The sequence below is a fragment of the Tachypleus tridentatus genome, chromosome 8 (assembly GCF_004210375.1).
Source record: "Tachypleus tridentatus isolate NWPU-2018 chromosome 8, ASM421037v1, whole genome shotgun sequence".
NCBI lineage: Eukaryota > Metazoa > Arthropoda > Merostomata > Xiphosura > Limulidae > Tachypleus > Tachypleus tridentatus.
Window position 1 is genome coordinate 121,334,955 of NC_134832.1, and position 21,390 is coordinate 121,356,344.

The 21,390-nt window shown below is 34.7% G+C and overlaps 1 protein-coding gene across 5 annotated transcripts in view; it reads left to right on the forward strand.

Annotated features, from left to right (window-relative positions):
• LOC143223362 (ELAV-like protein 4) overlaps positions 1–21,390 on the forward strand; it is a 141,276-nt gene that overhangs the window by 102,043 nt on the left and 17,843 nt on the right. For all 5 annotated transcript variants that reach the window (XM_076451247.1, XM_076451245.1, XM_076451248.1 and 2 more), the window contains one exon: positions 18,156–18,371. In XM_076451247.1, the coding sequence (XP_076307362.1) occupies positions 18,173–18,371 (199 nt within the window). In that variant the 5' untranslated portion in view covers positions 18,156–18,172. The remainder of the gene's footprint in view (positions 1–18,155; positions 18,372–21,390) is intronic.

Below are 21,390 nucleotides of genomic sequence, written 5' to 3' on the forward strand. Positions count from 1 at the left end.
CATCCATTCCCCCACCCAGTGTAGTTTCCGACGCTCCATCGTGGATCACCTGATTGGACTTAACGTTAATTAAGGAAGTTTTTCTCAAGTGACAGCATCTTGTTTCTATATTGTGTTTACCTTGAGAAAGCTCATGATACTACTTGGAGGTATGACATCCTGTAAGACCTCCACTCGTATGGGTTGTGTGGCCATTAGCCCATTTTTTTTATTAAACACTTTTTAATAAACTGGACTGGCGATTCCAAGTCCCCTGGATTCAACATTTTTGTGTTCCTTCCCACAGGAACTTGAGTCCTTTAGGGCTGTTTTGAGTGTCACACTTTTCATTATAAAGACTAATGCCATCAGTGGACAACCCCTAATCGTTGACTGAAGTGGTGGATCACAGGAGATGATTTTACCTATTTTCACTCTAAAACTGTTTGCATGCACTTCTGCTGCCAACGGGGTATTCACCCTAATCCCGAACTCCTCCTTGGAGAAGTTGTACTTTCCACGGTCCCTGAGGCAAAGTTCTTGGGGCTTATCTTTGACCTATAAGCTGACCTTTATTCCACACATCATGCAGCTACATGTCAAGTGTACAAGGGCACTGAACATCCTTCGTGCCCTCTCTTCCACCTCTTGGGAAGCAGATCGATGTTCCGTCCTAAAAATACATCGTGTCCTCATTCGATCGAAACTGACCTATGGGTCTCTGGTCTATGGCTCTGCTAGGACCTCGGCCTTGAAGATGTTGGAACCCTGTTCACCATCAGGGACTTCGGCTGTGCACGGGGACCTTCCGCACATGTCCAATCTATAGTTTGTACACTGAGTCTCATGAATCTCCTCTACACCTTCGCCATTTGCAACTGTCTTTACGGTATGATTCAAAACTTCGATCCACACCACAGCATCCCACCTGGGACTATGTTTTCCTTCCTCAGTAGGCCATGCATTTTCAGATTAGGCGATCTACCATCCTGTTCGGGTACAGTTGGATAAATGGGATCTGTCCTTGGATAACATTTGATGTATCCACTGGTCAGTCCATCCTACAATGACTAATTACCATCCCCCAAATGAGACCTTCCTTTGAGTTATCTGAAGAAGGCGGATATTTCCGATTGAAAATACCGTCTTCTATCTGCTGAACATCTTTCGGACCATTCCTTCATTCTCATTTATAAGAATGGTTCGAAATAACAGACTGTGGGATCAGCCATGTTGTGGTTCGGTGGTTGCCCAAAGAATCCCCTCTATAGTTTGTGTTCATCTTAACTTGTATGCAATTTCTCTTGCCCTGGTTCACATAGAAGCTAAGCAGTACTCGAATTCGAATTGCACTATTTATACTAATTCACTTAGTTCTCAACTGGCCCTGGAATTGCTCCACATTAATTCCATTCTGTTCTCGTCGATATTTAAAACTGACTGGTCCGTCTCTCTCTATTATCTACTTTTAACCATTTTTGTTCTGGATACCAGGCCACGTTGGTATTCGTCGAAATGAACTCTGACATTGCAGCTAAGTCTGTCTATTCTGGTGCTATCACGGCCGTGCCTATCTCACACATGCACTACGGTCCTGTATTCAATGCTCGGCTCCGCGCCAGTTGGCATTCGAATTGGAGTGAGCAAAGTGATAAGTTTTTCCAGATCAAACCTTCTATTGTTCTTTGGCCATCTTGCTTCTGTAAGCATCGAAAAGATGTCCTGGCTAGGCTACGCATTGGTCAGTTTTTAATTCATCGTTTTCTTTTATCTGGGATTGATGCGCCAATGTGTGGTCTGTGTGACACTCAAGTCACAATAGCCCCTATTTTACTGTCGTTACGACGGTGAGCCACGGCACCATTTTAAATATATTTTTACCATGGACTCACCCTTGACGTCGGACATTGGCAATCGACAAATTTGTAAGGGCCATTGGCCGTTTTAACTCTCAAGTTTTTAATTCGAGAACTGGACTTTGTTTTCACATGATTCCTTTTTACGAATTTTAATATATTTACCTTAATTTTTACCGGTTTGCATTTTCATCAAAACTTGTATTCTAAAAAAACATTTTTGTATCGCATCTGTTTTATTCCCACCCATCAATTGTTAATTCTACCAATTTCTACAATAATTAAATTGACTGACTTTGAACTCAGAGTGTAAACTATCGTTTAACACCGTTGATTTTAAGCCTAGCTGAAACTTAAATTAAGAGTGTATTGAAGTATATGTACTGTTTTCTACTCCAAGATATGGAATAAAATATGTGATACTTCGGGATACGAACAATGTCTTATCCAGTTACTTTTTATATAATTTACCTTTTTAGTTTTTGAAGACACCTTAAACGTTTGTTTGCAGTTTTTGGTGTTTTTTTTCGAAGTAAGAACTCAATTACGTCAGGAAAATTACTTCAAAAGAGTTTCCAAGTGCGAACATAATTATATAGGTAATTTAGTAATTATAGCTTGTATTTTTCAAAATGAGAAATTGCATTTTGTTGCATAAAATTTGTGTCACAAAATCTTGTGATATTTCTAAAAATTAAAGAAATTTTGGTGGTCGACTTCATTTGATTACCGCATTCACAAAGTATGAATCTTATATTTTATCAAAGTAGCACAAATTTTTACAAAATTCTTTTTATGAATAGGAATGCAACATCAAAAGTCATTTTATTTAATTTTTTTTTCTGTAATCTTTTTTTTGTTCTGGTGAGACTTTTTGTATCCTGATACTTCTGTTATCATTTAGAACTTGTACACTATCATTGCTTTTGTAACGTGGAAAAATATTAGATGATCAAAATTGGTGATATGAACGGGTTCAAAGCATTATCAGGCTCATTTAAACATGTTTCTTTCTGATCTTAACCCATAATATCAGCAATTGGATCAATGATGTCTTGGTACGCCAATACATTCAGTATTATTTAACACAAATTTTGGTTCTTGGAATCTCGACACTAGTTATCTAGTGCATTAATTTTTAGGTTTTATAAACTGTGCTTTACATCAATTATCTGACGCGTAACTCAGTTTCTGATTATTATTTTGAACGTTTCCACTGACTTCAGTGGTAGTTGCGCGTTTCGTTTTTTTATCTAACTCTAATAGACAGTTAGTCTTTCAATGTGTAATCTAATGTGTTAGTAACTTGAGAGGAAATAGGAGTGTGCTAATTTATCTATGTGCAATGAATTTGTTAATTCACCGTCCGCCTGCTTGTAGTTTTAATATCGGTCTCTGAGATCATAACATGTTGTCTGAACTAGTTGAAATTGATATGGGAGCAAAATCCATCTTACAATGAGCCAGCATTACGTTTATTAACGTAACTCTAAAATGTGTTAAACTTTCTGTGGTGGACACAGCGCAGAGAGTCTCTAGTGTTAACTTTTCACTAAAACAAAGCAAAATATCTGGTAAAAATCATTTGTCTATTTCCTTTACTTCTGTTCATTTCTTGCCTACATCAGAATTTGCATGTTCAGTTGAAGAAAGTAAATACTGTTTACTAGTATGCATTCGAAACGTTACATCTTCCTGGGTGGATGGGTTTCAGTATGTACACTGTCGCTAATAGTTTTACTTAATGAAATTACGAAGAAGTGAGTCGAACTATACCTTCACATCCAGATGTTTTATATACATGTAAATTCAGTGCAAGTGTTTTTAGTATATCGTACCTGTATGTATTTACTAGAATGACAAAAGTTTTAGTAGGTAGGTTTTGGTTCACTGTATCGTCACTCAATGAGGTAGGCTTTGATTATCCTTCATTATATGAATCGAAGTGGTGGTTTTGAACGCACTTGTTTTCGATCTTAGACCTGTTGAACAATTTTTATTTCAGACGATATGTCTCTAGCTTATTTTGTCAGTAATCGGTCCCTTATTTATTTGTAACCTAACTTGAATGTATCCTCACAACCATCAAAACATTGATGGCTTTGTTATCAGTTCCTGGAGATTTAGTGGAACAGATGTATTTTTCTGACATACCAATTTCGTTTTCGTGTTTGGTTATTTAACTGTTTCAGTCATGTGAGGTGAAAAATTTTTAGTTCTATTTTATTTAACTGTTTCTTATGTCACATTGGCTTTTAATCTTATTTTTAACTTTAAAAAGCCTCGTCATCAGACCAGTTCAAGTTTTCATTTTTACATATTTCTCTACTTATATCAAGAACGTCAGCTGGGGACACTGAAATTATTAACATTTAAACTTAAACTACAGCAATACGTGTAAGAGTTAACCTTTATTTCAAAGTTACCCTTTTAGACGAAGTGATAATTGCTAAAATGCGTGGAAATTTGGCACGAATAAATTACTTTTGATATTAAACACTCTAAAGGCCGTGTTGATTTAAAGGATCTTTAGGCATAGTAGACGTAGTTTAATACTATGAAACAAAAGTTCACGTGGGATAATAACATTTACCATAATCTTCTGAGAGGGTGACGTCAGCCATATAAATCTTCTCTGGGTAACTCTTTCGTAGAACTATCTGTGTTGGTGGGTTATAACGTTGTTAGAATTTGTAATTCTCAACTGTTCTTAAAGTCTGTTTCATTACCTAGTGGAAGCTCATATTTTAAACCTGTTTTTATATTGTAACACTCGTGACTGACAAGTAAATGAAACCCCATATACCCGTTTATATTGAAAGTTTAATACACGTTCCTAGAGCCCTGAGATATTTTTGTGGTTAGGATGATCTACTTGCAAACTGCTAGTCGCAAATTCGAATCATCGTCATTTCAGCCATGAATGCATAATAATGTGATGGTTAATCCCCTTATTTATTAGTAAAAGGGTAGTCCAAAATTTGGAAGTGGTTGTGTTGGCTAACTGTCTTTCCTTTAGTCTTTCACTGCTAAATGGAGATTATCAATACAGATAGCCCTTTAGTTACTTTTTTGCAAAATTTAAAAACAAGCTTTCCGAGAATGGAAGCTGAATGTGATCATATGTGAGAACTGTATTGTAATCATAGTACCGTGGTCTGTTTAATGGCTTTTATCAATTTCTTTCATTGAATGTACTTACGATATTCTACTCATTGCTTATTAGGCCCGGCATGACCAGGTGGTTAAGGCACTCCACTCGTAATCTGAGGATCGCGGGTTCGAATCCCCGTCACACCAAACATGCTCCCCTTTTCAGCCGTGGGGGCGTGTTATAATGTGACGATCAATCCCACTATTTGTTGGTAAAAAAAAAAAGTAGCCCAAGAGTTGGCGGTGAGTGGTGAAGACCAGTTGCCTTCCTTCTAGTCTTACACTGTTAAGTTAGGGACGGTTAGCGCAGATAGCTCTCGTGTAGCTTTGTGCGAAATTTAAAAACAAACAACTGATAGAGGAACTGCAAAAAAACGCAACAAAAATAGTCGATTCGGTGGCCAAAGAAATATTTCATGGTGTTATTAAATAGGATTTTCTTAGAAACGTTTACAGACCTGCTTCTTTACATTATCTTGTATTTTTAACCCTATGGGTAGGAATTTTAGAGAGCTTGCACTGTTAAATTAGAGACGGCTAGTTCGTATAGCTCTCGTGTAGCTTTGCGCGAAATTCAAACGAACATCGCTTATCAGTTAATCTGAGGTTTGAAGTGTGTGTGTATAAGAAATGCGTTATAACACATGTTTACAAACTCTTCCCACGTAGTTGCTTAGAAATAATGAGAAACGGTTTCTCAGGTGACCATTTCTATATTAGAAACACGAGTAGGTTTAAAACTTCAAGCAGTTCTAAAATCTGATATCACAGACTTGTTACGAAATTACAAAACTTTTAAAGAAACTTTTATAACGGATAAAACAAGGTTTATTTATTTCGAATATCTGAGTAAATCGAGAAATCATGTATGCGTTTTTAAGTACGTATTATTGCTGTATTACATCCACTTCGACGAAGTAGACGTAGAGAAACTGTCGCAACGACGTATATACATTATAAAGCACTGCGAAAGCAGTAGCCGTTTGAATTGGTAGTTCCGTAGTTGTTTGTAAGGGCTGTGTGTTTACTACCTAAATATTTCACATAAGATCTCGGAATCAGCACCATTAGATATTCCTGCATGGCTTTTCTTCTTTCTGGTTCTCCCCCTTTTCGTATAATGTACTTGTTCCAGACGCTACCGAAGAATGATGGCAACTGAACCAGACATATCGTAGCTCGCGGCCCCTGTAGATAATGTTTCTCCTCTCACATAAGCAGTTATACGTGATAATCACATTTTAGGGTTAACTGTTGACGTGTATGACGTCAGTTACCAGAGGAACTTCACCCGTTCTAGTTTGAAATTGTGGTTTTTATTGTGCGATAAACGTTTGTCGTTGAACAAAACTTACGATGAATAAAAAAAAAAAGTATTTTGTATTACTTTTTGGGTGAAAAATAATGCGTGATAAAATGTGGTTGAATGAGGAATAAATTGGAAAGCGTTCACACTAAACAATTACCTTTTATAATTAGCATAATGAAGTGTGACGTCAAATAATAGGTGAGTTTAAACGCTGGTTACAGTAGTTGTATAAACTAACGATAATTTATAAAACACACAAACAAAATTCTGGAAAATGAGTACGTAAGAACCTTCGCTTAGTTTTAGAAGAACGAAAATAAATCTAAAAGTAATTATCGAATAACTGGTTATGTACTAGAGTAAAGGGAGCTTCCATCTTTGAATTTAACATGTGTGGAGGGGAGGGCATTTAGAGTCGCCGAAAGATGTTTTGAAACTGTATTCCGATGACATCGCGAGTAACTGAAGTGACTGAATAATTTATTTTTACGCAACGTTTATAGATAAAAATCAATACTTTTATCAGAAGACGAATTTACTTGTATTTTAACAACGTTTCGGATCTGTTTTATAACGCGGCGATAAACATGTAACTTAAAAACGTATCTTTCAAGGTGATGGGCCTCTGGAGAAGGGCAGTGTATAATTGTGAGTGTGCTCAAGTAAGAGCTATGAAGAATGTATGTAGTAACGGTGAACACTGTGGTACTTGTACCTTGAACCTATGATGGCATTGGGGCACTTAATCGATAAAGCACACGACAAAGCAGTGTTTCGGATTTGGTTACCATAGTAACCATCACGTCAGCAAGCTGTTCTTGGTCTAGTTGAATCTACAGTACGCGTATTAGCTCCTTCGATACGATTTTCTTTCTGCAGTTGGAGTTTTAAAAAACTTGTTTTTACTTAGCCTTTACACAATGGTATTGAAGTTCGTGCGTAACGTTTAGCAGATGTGCACTTCTGCAACTTCTGTTTCTACGTAGATTCAACTGTACAGCTATATGTAAATTAATATCTTATGAACAAGAACGAGATGGGGGGAAGGTAACATCGTTATTTACGTGTTCCGTGAAAGAAAGTATTTTATAATGTGACTTAATAGGTGTTCGCTGAGCAAACAAACTTTATTTGTACAAGATTAGTGGTTTTGATAATGTTAAAGCATTTTTAGCAGTTCTAAAATTAAAGTGGAAAAATCATGTTTATTGGTTTCTCAAAGTAGCTGTAAATGTTTTCCGTTTTGAAGTTTTAAATGACAATAGGAAGAGACTATATGCTACTGTACTTTAATAATACTCTATTTAGCAAGGCTGCTTCTAGTTCGTGTGTGTGTGCGCGACCAATGCACATTTGTACCACCATATAACGAAAGTAAAATGTGTTAGTGGAGGTTACTTAACGATTATTTAACTGAAATTTACGTTGGTGTTCACAAATAAGCAGAAATGTTCTAATGCCTAACTTGCAGTTTTTGTTACTAATTGAGAGAATTAACTATAACAGCTCCTCTTCTATAAGTAAAAATGGTAGGTATGGTAGCAGTTGAAGTTTGCATGTTTTAAAATACAAGCCCTAGCCATTAATGTACAGTATTCATTGCTCAGGCTGTTTGTTGTCACTTTAGACATATAATAGCAGACTTGGTAGTTAACTTGAACTGATACTGGTTTGGATTATTTAGTATTCGATTTAATACATGCACTATGATTCAGTTTTTAATTTGAAATTAATTTTATTCACGTACATTTTTCGAAGAGGATTAGTCGATATTTCTTATCAGGACTTTCTTCTGCAGCTTACAAAAAGAGCAGATAAGTTGTTAACATCACAAACAATAGTGGAGAGGAGTGTTGTCCGTTGAGTGTTGTCAACGTACATTTTGAGTCGTAATATAGAATTTAAGAACTTGTACTTAAAATTTTAAATTTCTGTAAGTTACTTTTCTGTAACTACTAAAAGAGCGCCACAAAATATTTGCGGTTAGAATAGTATCGTCATTGCAACAGGATTTGTCCCTCTCTGGTACAGCGGTAAGTCTACGGATTTACAACGCTAAAATCAGGAGTTCGATTCCCCTCGGTGGACTCAGCAGATAGCATGATGTGGCTTTGCTATAAGAACACACACGTGTTCACGCACGCAACGGAATTTAAATACAGAATAATGCAAAATAATTCTAATCGCGTACCGCACACAAAAATGTACAAGTCCAATTGTCGTAGGCCTAACTAACCTTACGAAGCTTTCATTATGAACGTACCGTCTATATTCGAGAAAAAGATACATTAACACTGTAAACTGTGTACGTTTTTCGCTTTAGTTTAATTAGGGCTGAGCTTTTCCGTACTTAGTATTATCATATTATTACTAAATAAACTTACTGTTATTCTACGACCTAGCGTTAGATTTTTATAAAAACTTTTTTAATGTGTTGTACAAAATACCAAATAAAATATTTACATCTGTGCACACGCATTTCAGGATAGACGAAAACTTGGTATTATCATCATAAGATTCTTTCAAATGTATTCGCTGTAAATATGTTCAGTCAACGATGCTTTAAGTGTGTTGATATTACGTTCTTCAGCTTAAAAACATATTGCTAGAATTTCTAAATTGTGTTATAAAATTCGAAAAACATCTGTAACTAATGGTTTGTTGGTCTCAAGTAAATTACTTGTTTTAGTACAAGCGAATAAACATTTTTTTTGGTGTGTGAAAAGTTATCACAACACTTCACTCTTTGTAAAATTAAGTTCTGTACTTCAAAATCCTAACTCCTTGTGTACAGCCGAATTCATTCATTCCTGTCAATTTTTAACTACGATGTATGTGAAAACAATGTTTTTAAAAAAGAAATTCAGTAAGTGGTAAGTTGGCAAACTGAATTTTCAGAAAACCATTTGTTTTTCTAACAGTTAAAATAAATCTTCTGAAAGAAAAAATTAGATAACCGATGAGGAACGTAACGTTTATGGGAACAAAGCCAGTTTATGAAAATAGAAATGTATATTTAAAAAAAAAAAAAAACAGTACGATAACATTAATGTATCGCCTTGATCTGTAACAAAAATAATGTTGACAAACCGTCTCTTTACATGTTTTATCAAGACATGCTTCAAAGCACTTTGTTGTTGAAATTCATATATCGAGACAAAACCTAAATGTATATATTTTAGTGCCAGTGAGTATCCGATTAGGTGTGTATACAATACTTGATTTAAAAATATATGTAAGTCTCTCACTGCTTAATATTACATTTGCATTACATTATTTTATGACAACGATAGGATTTTTAAAAACATAACTGAGTGAAAAAAGGGTAGAATTTATTAGTGTTTTTTAACATTATTAAATAAAAGCGACATCCGTATGCAGTTGGTTAATACTACTGCACGCAGCTTTCAAGATACAGAGAAAACATGCCATCTTTATTCATAAATTTCAAGTACTGCAAGTCTATTTTGCCCGAGATCTTCAACTAGTTGTTAGTTTATAACCTAATCGAATGTTATGTTTTTTAACAGTTTAATACTCCTAGAACGTGGTATTTTCTGTAACTTGTTATTTAAAGAAAATAAGGCTACAGTGACGGCGGTAACGGTAAATTTTAACTTTGTTAGACCCAACGATAGCTTGTTTGCCAAGATAGGCCTAATTTATGTGAAGTTACTATTAGGGATACAACTCGCGCTGAATATATAATTATAATGTAAATATGAATTTGTTTATCGTTAGTGCATAAGTTATGCGAATTTAATGTATATATAATCTCTTTTTGTTTTTTTCTTAGGGAAGAATAGAGTACAACTAAATTAGTAAACTTTATTGTAACAACTAAAATAATTTTTGTTGATAATCTACCGTTACCATTTTTTAAACTATACGGCTCTATTTCAGCTTGTAGAATATATTCTTCCAAATATGGCATAAAAAAAGCTATAATTTTAAGATTAATTTGGATGCAGAGATTATTTAAGATGTTGCAGCTATATGCTAGGGAACAAAATCTGTTTTTTCTTTAATATAAAACTATTTTAATAAATCTAGTGTCCAGTGTATTGGCCTAATTGCAGATGGTAAATGGGAACTTAGGCGAGTGTTTTGGGTTTCCCGTGGCGTTATTGGTACTTCTTTTCTCTGTAACTCTGAATGTAAAGCTTTCGAATAGAGATTAAAGCGAGTAAATGACGTAGCTGTAACGCTGTGTAGGTGCTATTTACATGGATATCAACCATAGTAATTTATATCTCGCATTTTCAACAATTCAGGCTGTGCCAAAATTATTTTCCATGTGACGATTTTTAGCTGGTGCCTGAAAACTTGTATTAAAAAAAAAAAAAAAAAAGCTAACATAATGGGGAATCTCTAAAACAATGTATTTAACGCACTTGCTATAATGTTCAATGATGAGAGCCTGTATCATTTGATTTTTGATGTACTAAACGCAACGGTTTAAAATGAAAATATGAAAAAAGCGCTTAAAATGAGGACGTTTTGAGGGAGTTGATTGTTAATATTTGGGACAAACTGCTGTCTTTTCATAGACGTGTATGTTTACGTTTACAACATTCATCACCCAGAGTTACCTTGTTCGATTACCTTAATTTTTGTATGGTAGCTTGACTGTGCACATGCGGTATTTTGTCTTTACTAGAGAAATGGGGTAGAGGTCCCGAAACAGTATACATTGCCACCTTTTTTGTATATTCTTGGCTTTGAATTTTAAAACACCAGTATCTAATCAGTTAAATGAGTTTTTTTTTTTCCCCCTTCTATAAAGTATAGTATATAATTAGCATCTAACGAGGTCATTAGAAATTTAATAACAAAGAAGGGAAACATTATCTAAACTTATTCTATGCAGTTTTTACTTTGCTAACAGGTACTCCTCGGCTAGTATTAATAATACTATTGCTTAGTGGTAGCTCAACGGCACATCTGAAGGTTCATAACACTAGAAATTGGGTTTCGATACATGCGATGGGCAAAGCACATGTAATTCATTTTGTAGCTTTGTATTTGACAACAAATAAACAAAACTATTGTTACTACTAATAGTAATAAATGTTTGTTATCAAAGCGTGAGTGAGTTTTGTGATGACGTTGTTCATATGAAATATTTCACCCACTTCAATTGGTGCAAATTTCACATTTTCTTTCTTTAATATAGGTGGCAGCAAGGTCCTTTAAAAGGAATGCTTGAATTAATCACGTGCCGCGGGTTTACGAAGCTCGTGCATGCTGCAAAACCTTGAGTTGACGCCCACTATAGCAGACTGTCTGGTGCATTTTGACGTTGTATTTCAAATAATTCTGAATTTGTCGCTGCTGCTTGTAAACCTAAAAGGGCGTGGTCAGTTTGTCACGAAGATGCCCAATTTAACCATCCACTTTCTCGTGATCGATAATTATGCAACTTTTTAAAACAAGATTAACCGTGAAAATTCTACATAGTTCTAGTTGGAAACATAAATCTCGCGGCTGAATAATAATGTGTGTTTGCTAAACTGATTTTCATTTGTCTCGTCTTTCTCGTTAAATTAAATTTTAAAGTAACGTACATAGCTATCCTCTGGTAATTGGAACTGTGGAGATAAACCGTGTACACTCGCCCATTTAAGTAATTTTATTACCTAAAAATTCAAACCGTTCTTTAAATGGACTTGCATTTCCAATTTCCACTTGCAAGTCCATTTAAAGGAATCCCCCCGCCTTGTTTTGTAAAGTGATTTTGCTTCAATTGGGAGTGCTTCATCTTCTCTGCGGAGAAGGAATTCATCTTGTATGCTTTTTAGTTTAGACATGTGACCAGTCGGCGCCAGAGTAGTAAATGCGATGGATAAAATAACGTGGTTTATAAGATGGCGGTACCGATTTCTTCATCGTACACATCGCTTTTAATACTTAAATTGAGAACCCTTTAATACCATTTTCTTAATAGTGACAAAGGCCGTGGCTATTTTGACCGGTTAATTAGTACACTTAAAAAAAATATGGATGAAGTAAAACTATACTAATATTATATTTTTTCAGTATTATTGATTAAAACATTTAATTTTATATATCCACTTCTGTTTGACTTTTTATCAAGTATTTATTTATTACCTTTTACATATTTCGAATCTGTAGTGTTTCTGTGAAAGTAGTAATAAAACACGAACGAACGGTGAAAGCTTCCACCAGTAGAAACGTAACTAGGCTTACCCTAAAATAGCCAATGTTTTTCCAGCTCCAGCGGTATTTTTGGTAAAGTTCAACTTTTGTATAATAATTATTTTCAATAGCTAATACGTACATATATTTTGGCTGATAATAAATTTACTAATATACTCAAACAAGCTCTTTGAGTAGTTTTGCCCTCCCAGAATTCCTTGAAGCTTACAGTATACACTAACCCTAAAAATCATCTCGTACAATGATATTAGCGTCAGTTTTTAAATTTCGCTACATCCCTGGTTTATCATTTAAACCTTTTTTTTTCTTAAGATATTCCCGGGAAACTGAATATGTTTGTGGAATTCGCATCTTGTGTAAACTCGTAATGGCCAATCTTATCTATTCACCATCTGTTTAAATATATTTTTGCACTTAGTATTGTTGTGTTTCTGGTACATCTTCACGTGTGCATCGTGCTCACCGAACAAATAATTGATTTGTACTTTTAAGAAAATCGCTTGGAAATGTTTAAGATAAATTTAATTTTTGTTGTTCATTTCAGATCTTGCACATTCGACTATGTTACTGTGCCCACAATATAGGTATCGAAATCCGATTTTTAACGTTAACGTCCACAGATTTATCGCTGAAGTCTGTTGAGGGAGGAGGTAAAATCTGGTTTATTAGAAACATATTTCTCATTATTTCATGCTCATTTATCTTGTATAACAGTACTTAATGTTTTGATATTACTGACTGGAAATAGTGACATTTGTCTTCACTAAAATGTGCAAATTGAATGAAGAAAAAAAAGTGTGACGTGGATCCAAACATCCAAGTTATTATAGGTTATTGGTGGTGATTTAAAGGACACATGCACACAATGTAAATAAATAAACTATATATATATACAATAACGATAAATAGTTAATCATCTCTATTTGTAAAGGTTTAACAAACGTGTATCTAAGTAACAGATTCGAGAGCTTTGTGACAACTCTGCGTTTCCGCCCAGAAAAGTTCAAGAATTTTGGTTATTTATACATAATTCATCAAATCTTACCACTTGGCTATTTATTATGTGTTCTGATAAAAGCTAAATGTAGGTTTTTTTGGTCCGTTATCAACTTATTTGGCCCAGTATGAGAGAGAGAGAGAAACAAAGGTTTTTGGAACAAATGTTCTAATTCTTTGACTTCAATAAGTTTTTATCGCTACTAATCTCGCTGTAACAGTTTTAATTCGACCGATAGTAAACATAATTTTTCAGCAAAATCTGTTTGTCTATTGAAGGTGTGATACATAATTTCGAAGGGGAATATAAATGCTTCTTTAAGTTAAGTTCAGGATTTCTCTGTATTTTTACGAAGTCTTTAATTTTTTTCTTTTCATGCGTGCATTTCAACTGAACGTTTGTCGCTCGGGTCGTTTGCCTTATTTCGGTTTTCTTTAAAATGTTTCAGATAAGTGCTTAGCACGAGAAGGAAACTTAATGTTTAAACAATATACGATAAAACAAACAAACAAAACTATCCACTAAGAAACTTTACTGTTTAGCTTGGTAACCTGCTGATTACTTTGTAAATAAAGTAGCATTAGCTTTATGGGTAAAGGTGTTTTATGGGTATTTTGTGCACCGTCATAATCAAACGCTGGATTTGCAATGAAATGAACTACAAAATGAACACGAACTTACTGCTACTGGAAATTTTCAGTCTTCAAAAACACTGATCAAAGCTAGATAGGATGGGATAAACAACAAATCGTATACCTCGGACCAAGCTGGAAAAGAATGAATGACATCTCTTACTGGATGAGTTAACGCCTCTTCGTGCACAGCTGTAGGACATTTCACCAGTGACGTAGTGATATACAACTTAATGGTACACCAAAGTTGTGCTACTAATGTGTTTAAAACTGGGGTATTTAGAATTTTATATACGAGGGCTGTTCAAAAAATACGCGGACTGACGTTATAAAACAAAATGTACTTTATTTAGAAGTTACAGGTCTGGGACCCCTTCAAGGTACTCTCCTCCCCAACGCACACACTTATCCCAACGGTGTTTCCACTTGTTGAAACAGTCCTGGTACGCTTCTTTTTTAATGTCCTCCAGCTCCTTCGTCGCATTTGCTTTAATCTCGGGAATCGTCTCAAATCTTCTTCCTTTCAAGGGTCTTTTGAGTTTGGGGAACAAGAAAACATCGCAAGGAGCAAGGTCAGGTGAGTAGGGGTGGGGGGTGGGGAAGAATAGTGATCGAATGTTTGGCCTAAAACGCACGAGTTCCGAGGCACAAATTTCGCAGCAACGCGGTGCATCTTCAATTTTTCGGTCAAAATCTCGTAACAAGATCCAACTGATATCCCACACTCTTCAGCAAGCTCCATGACAGTCAGACGTCGATTTGCCCGCACCAAGGTGTTGATTTTGTCGACGTGTGGGTCGTCAGTTGACGTGGAAGGACGTCCAGGACGCTCATCATCTTCAATGGACTGTCGACCATCCTTAAAACGTTCATGCCGCTTGAAATATGCCGTACGCTTCATAGCAACATCACCGTAAGCCGTGTTAAGCATAACAAAAGTTTCAGTCGCAGATTTTCCAAGTTTAACACAAAATTTCACAGCAAGTCGTTGCTCCTTCAGGTCATTCATTCTGAAATCCGCGAAACGAAAAAATCGCACTTCACTTGAAACCGCGTAGCTAATACACAAATGAAGATATCTGCAATCGGGAAATGGCGTCGTAATCAGCTGATCTGTGCGAACCTAGCGACACCAAGCGGATTCCCCTGGAACCAACTGGAGCCGCGCAATTCAGACAGTCCGCGTATTTTTTGAACAGCCCTCGTATTATCAGCAACCTTAAAGCGTATTCTCTGTTCTTCATTGTCCTGGTTCTTTCATGGCCCTGCTTATAATGAAGCTACTGCGATTACTGTAGCTGGGTTACTTGTATGTTAAAACAACAATTGAAGTTTTCAAAGTATAATTAAAACACTTAAAACTTCTTTGTAATTCACCTTTTTATGTAGCGTCTCGTTTTCCTAACTCAATCGTAAACCTAACCTAATCGTATTAAATCTATTGGAGACACAATACGAAGTAATTAAACACAAAACCTTGCTTTCATAGCTTGTCGAATACTGCTAGATAACGATAGGATACACAAATAAGGGACTAAGTTACGAATGACAATAGTTCATCAAACTTGATGCTTCCCATCTCAAGGTGGTATAAAATTCAACACCGTTTCGCGGTGTCTCCACGTGGAAGTTCTTGTCATAATTAATTGTTGGCATATATAATTTTTTAAATCTTTCACATTTCGCGTGGTGGGAAGAAAAGAAGTAAGAGAATTGGGGAAAGTGAAATGAAACATGCAAATCCATCCAAATTTCTTTTTGTCAATAAGAACAAATCACCAAAAGCCGAAAACATTGAAGTTATAACTAGCGATTCCAATCCAATTTCCCAGAGCCATTCATTTCACGAGTGGCTGGTTGAACACACAGCACCTCTGTTGTGCTGAAGAAAACGAATTCACTCTCCCAAGAAGAAAAAAAACAAACGAGTGGATTACTGAAGAAAGAAGAGACTTGATGAACGATAATGGTGAAAATAATTTAAATGTCGGCTGTAACCTTAACACCATCAAGTTGGAAGAGATACGATGATTTAAATTGATTCGCAATGAATAACTATATACATGCAAGCATAATATATGCACGAATATTGCACCTATGCACAAACAGTAAGATAAAACTAGCACTGAAGACTAGTGTTTCTGTCAACTCGTCGTAAATGAGTTCTTTATTCGGAATAAATTCATTGCCGAGCAGCTTAAACTAATTGTTTAACCAACTAATTCCTCAGTGCTCAGTTTGTTGCACCTCGCTGGAAATCTTGGATCATTCATTATTTTTTACGTAATTTGGACTATTTACTGCTTTCCCAACAATCTTGAATGTAATATCATAATGTTTGTTCATAACCAACTTCGTAGCAGTCTTTTTGAAAACATCAATAAATATCGATTTAATTTTAAAATAAATGTTTTTTTTAAAGATATTAGCACATGGTACTGGTTACATTTATATATAGAATTTGTTGCTGATCGCATCCACTATTGCTACAATTAAATTTTTTTTTTGTTAATCACTAGACAACTTTTATAAAACGTTAATGTTATATTAAAGGTGTGTGTAACAAATATACTGAGTTGGACAGAATATAAATAGAACAAACTTCAATATTAGAAGTTCCAAGAATGGGTGTATCTTGGTTAAGCCTCTACATGTGACACACTGCTTGATCACATATGTAATACCGTTGTCACGCAACTCCAACATTGGAGGTGACGACAAAGATATCTTTCAAAGGACAATTTAGCATCAACGACGTACCGGCGCCAGGTGGCAGCTGAATGTTTATTTCTTAAAACGTAATCACATTTCCCATTCATGAAAGAGGTTTTCAAGATGTGTTCAATCTCGGCTCTAGTTTTATATCGAAGCAAACCGAAGCTTTTAGAAATAAGAAATATTGTATATTACTTTTATTCAATATAAAGTAGGATTTCAATGAAGTGATTTTGGGCTTTAGCATAGTAAATGTTGGCACAATACTCGCATCCATCTGTTATAGATCTGTGATTACAAAGCTTGCTTTAACTCGTAGTCGAATTGGAAAGCTTTACTCGAGGCAAATCGTAATTTATAAAATGTCTACAGTAGAACTAAAACGTCAAAATAGGAGAAAGATGGACATAATTTCTTCACAATATTTGGTTTATCTGTATCGAAACTATAAGATTCATGAAAACTTGATTTTGAGGAAAATAGATTAGGTTACATGTACTGAAGTCGAGTAGAAGCTGAAATCCAAAAAGCCTGTTGTCGTTCTTACAAGTTAAATGTGATGCTATTTTAAACCTCTTCTACATATTACAATATCCAGATAACAAATGTAACTGTTGCTTGATAAGCATGTAAGTGCTTTAATTCTGTAGTTCAGTGATCTTGCTTTCACGCAAGTTTTTAAATAAACCATAGGATTATCATTTTGTTTGTAGTTAAGTACAATGCAACACAAAGGGCTATCTGTGTTCTGCCTATCACGGGTATCAAAACCCGGTTTCTAGCGCTGTAAATCCGTAGACATGCCACTGTGCTACTGGGGGTGGATATCGTTTGGTTTTTCAATTGAACAATGCTATTTCTATGTAATTTACCCAAATTTATTTCACAATATAAAACTATGTTTGTTTTGTTTTTTATTGGAGTTTCTTACCCTAATTTCGTTATGCGGCCAATGTAGGTTGAGAATGGATGTTTCTATGAAGAAAAAAAGTACATTCCTTTATACAATAGCATATATCGTACATTGTAAAAAAAAACAACAAAACCACCTATCATTTGGAAAAGCAATAAGAAACTAGTTTTCATACTAAGCTTACGATAAATTTGTATACTGGGATTTAAGCAGTAAATATACGAGTGAGTTAGAAGGATTTTTGTACTATTTTCTTCTTTGGAAACTTAATACGATATTGGGGGGGGGAGTAAAGCTCAAGCTCACTAATAGATATTAGTAAAGTAATTTATTACTTTACCCACCGTTTCGTAAGACCGTTGGCGATCTTCATGTGGTTTTACAACGGACGTTTCAGTAAGGATTGTTTTCAATATTTCAGTGAGACCAGCGTACGCCATGGACTCGACCACAGTTGTGTCACAGCAGAACGGCACCATTCACAACTCGGTCCAGACAGGAAACATGGTAGACGATTGTAACACGAACTTGATCGTGAACTACCTGCCCCAGACCATGACCCAGGAGGAGATCCGAAGTTTGTTCTCCAGTATCGGAGAAGTGGAATCGTGCAAGCTTATCAGAGACAAAGTTACAGGTGAGACTGTTTTGAACGGTATGAAAAGGTTCCTGCAATGGTCTGCTTATGACAAAAATATATATTCGAAGTGGTGTTTGTAAGAGTTAGAAGAAATGTTTGTATAGGGTGTATTTGTATGTGTGCGCGCGCTGTATTCTTTCATTAATATAATTACATTTGTAACGTATTATTTCTTTCGGACAAGTCTCCGATTTATTACTTTACGTATGTTAATGTATTATTATTTCAAATAACCAAAAGTTTGAATTTCTGGTATTTGCTAACAAGGTTGATGCACACAATTTTATTTTTTTTAACACAAACATATATTTTAATTTACAAACATAAAACCAATACAATTTATAATGACGGTTATCACTAATAGTTAATAATGGTTTATATACAAGTTTTACAGACTCGCAGAGAATACTGATTCTTATATCTGGTCTAATACAGAATATTTTATCGACGGTCGATGAGCGGCTTAATTCTGAGTTGTTGATTAGTGTCACACCCTCGCTTAAAATAACGATGTCTTTCGATGATTTTCCGTACACCGATTGGAAGCTCTCTTCTTACCGAATACATTTAATGTTCTCTTAGATATAATAACGTTCAAATTAATTTACTGAAGTTGAATGGTTTGTAATATTCTAAATGTATAACGTTCCTGGTCAAATTTTGTAGTTTTCCGATTAATAGACGTTAAACACAGTTATAGTTTCCAAGGTCTATAGCACACTGAACGTCGCTGTTCAATAATAATAATAACAATAATATTAATACTCTTATCTTTCGGCGAGTCTGTTTTTTACATGAGAATTACGCGAGTTTCTCGGCATTCAAACAATATTCCAGCGTGTTTTCATAAAACAAATATTACAACTATGTACATGTATTTTTGTTCCTGGATAGTATATGTTATTTCTTAATTGTTCATGTTGTGAAAGTACAGAAAATGACCATTATTCTCTTCAAACTTTGCTTTTGTGACCTATATAATGAAATTTAGAAATTAACCTATTTTCTATGTAAAAACGGGCACATTTGCACACTTTACATGAGGTCTGAATAACACAACTTATGAATCAAGGTTTATATGTATTTATACTAAAGTTATACAAAAATGAACAAAAATGTTTAGAAGTGAGTATTTTATCGAGATTTGCGATTGTAATGTAAATCACTTTCCTGTATCAACCCCCAAATATAGTCTCCCATAATGTTTCGTTATACGCTCCTAGGTCACAAAAGCAAAGTTTTAAGAGAAAAGCAGGTATTTTCCATTTACTTTAGGCATAAGCAATTGGGAAATTAACACTATGCCTAGGAACAGGAAAAAGTAAAAATTTTGTTAGTTAGTATTGATTCTCACTTTTAAGAACTTTCTACAAATTCTGAGAAAAGGCGGGACTTGTAGCTTGCTTTCGCATGTGATGTATATTCTTGACTGTTTATTGCACAAGTGTGTATATAGAGAAAAAGCGTAGGCGCTAAAATAAACGTATAACAGTAAATCCGTTACACATTGAATCAATACAGTTAATATTCTGTCACGCTCTGCAATAATCATTTTGAATTATTTTGGTTAAAAATTAAACCTACAATATTCATTGAAGCGAGTTGATTATTTATGATTTCTCGTAAAAATACTAATTTGCGTTTATATTTTGGATTAAGCCTAAGTAAGGCAAATTCTGTCTGGCCGGACTTCATGAATAATAAGGATTACGATGGAAAACTGTTCATGAGGATGGCAAAACTTGAATCACTTTAATGCTTCGTAATGTTTTCATAATTTTATATTTTCGTTTATAATCGATATATTGTGTTTAAAAATGAAATGGTATTACCTCTGTTTAGTTTTTTAATACCGTAAATGAGCGAAGGTTGTTATCTTGATAGCTAATACTGCAAACATTTTCGATTAAATAAATTTGTGTTTAAATATTTTGACATCAGTGTTTGGCTCTTTGGGGTTCAAAAGTAGTTCGTAATCTTTGTTCTTAAAGCTTTGTAAAATACACGTTAAATTTGAAATGTTTTTATAACATGAACTACAGACTAATGTGGGAAATCCATACTATTGTAACAGATGTAAGTATACATTTATTTTAATATCTACGTTTGTTTCGGTATATGTATTTTTTATGCATGTGTTGCATATTGTTCGATGTGTATTGCACACGTCAAAGTTTCATCTGTTCTTTAAATTTATAGAAGACTCTTGGGAGTGAGAATTAACAATGTTTGTTTTAAAAAACGCTAGCGTGCTTTCGAACATTGTTGAAAGTTCTAGAATCTCGCGTAATTGGTATATAAAACCGATGACCCGAGAGACAGTTGTTGTTGTTATTATAATTATTATTGATTAACTACAGCTAGTATACAACAATAAGTCTTGGAAGCTATAATTGTGATTAACGCTTATTAATCGGAAAACTACAGAATTTGACAAGGAACTTTATAGATTTCGAGTATTACGAAATGTTTAACTTCGGAGAATTGACTTCGGGCGTTACTGTTTTTAAGACATTAAATATCTTCCTCGATTAAAAAAAAAAAAAAAAAGAAAGAAAGAAGGGGTTAAGGCCAGCAAAGGAAAGACTGCAAAAGCTTAACCGAGGCGTAACAATATCACTCGGAATTAGTTTGATTGTCGTGGACCTGGATCGCCGATAAAATATTCAGTTCGATACCGGATATAAGACTCCTTATTGTATGAGTTTGTAAAACTGTTGTACATAAATTATTATTTGTAATAAATTAATATCAATTGTGTTGTTGTTTGTATATTAAAATATGTGTTAAGAATGATAGATTATTTTCTATTTTGTTGGCAAACATCATAAATTTGATACATATCGAAATTCAACTATCTGCTAAATTAAAATTACAATTTCCGGCTGTTTGAAATCGTAATACGAGTACGTAATATAATAAATCGGAGACTCGTCAGAGATAATTATAATTCGTAACACTATATGTGCCGTACGTTTTAATCGCGCTAAAACGCTGTTGTTTTATCAAGTGAAAA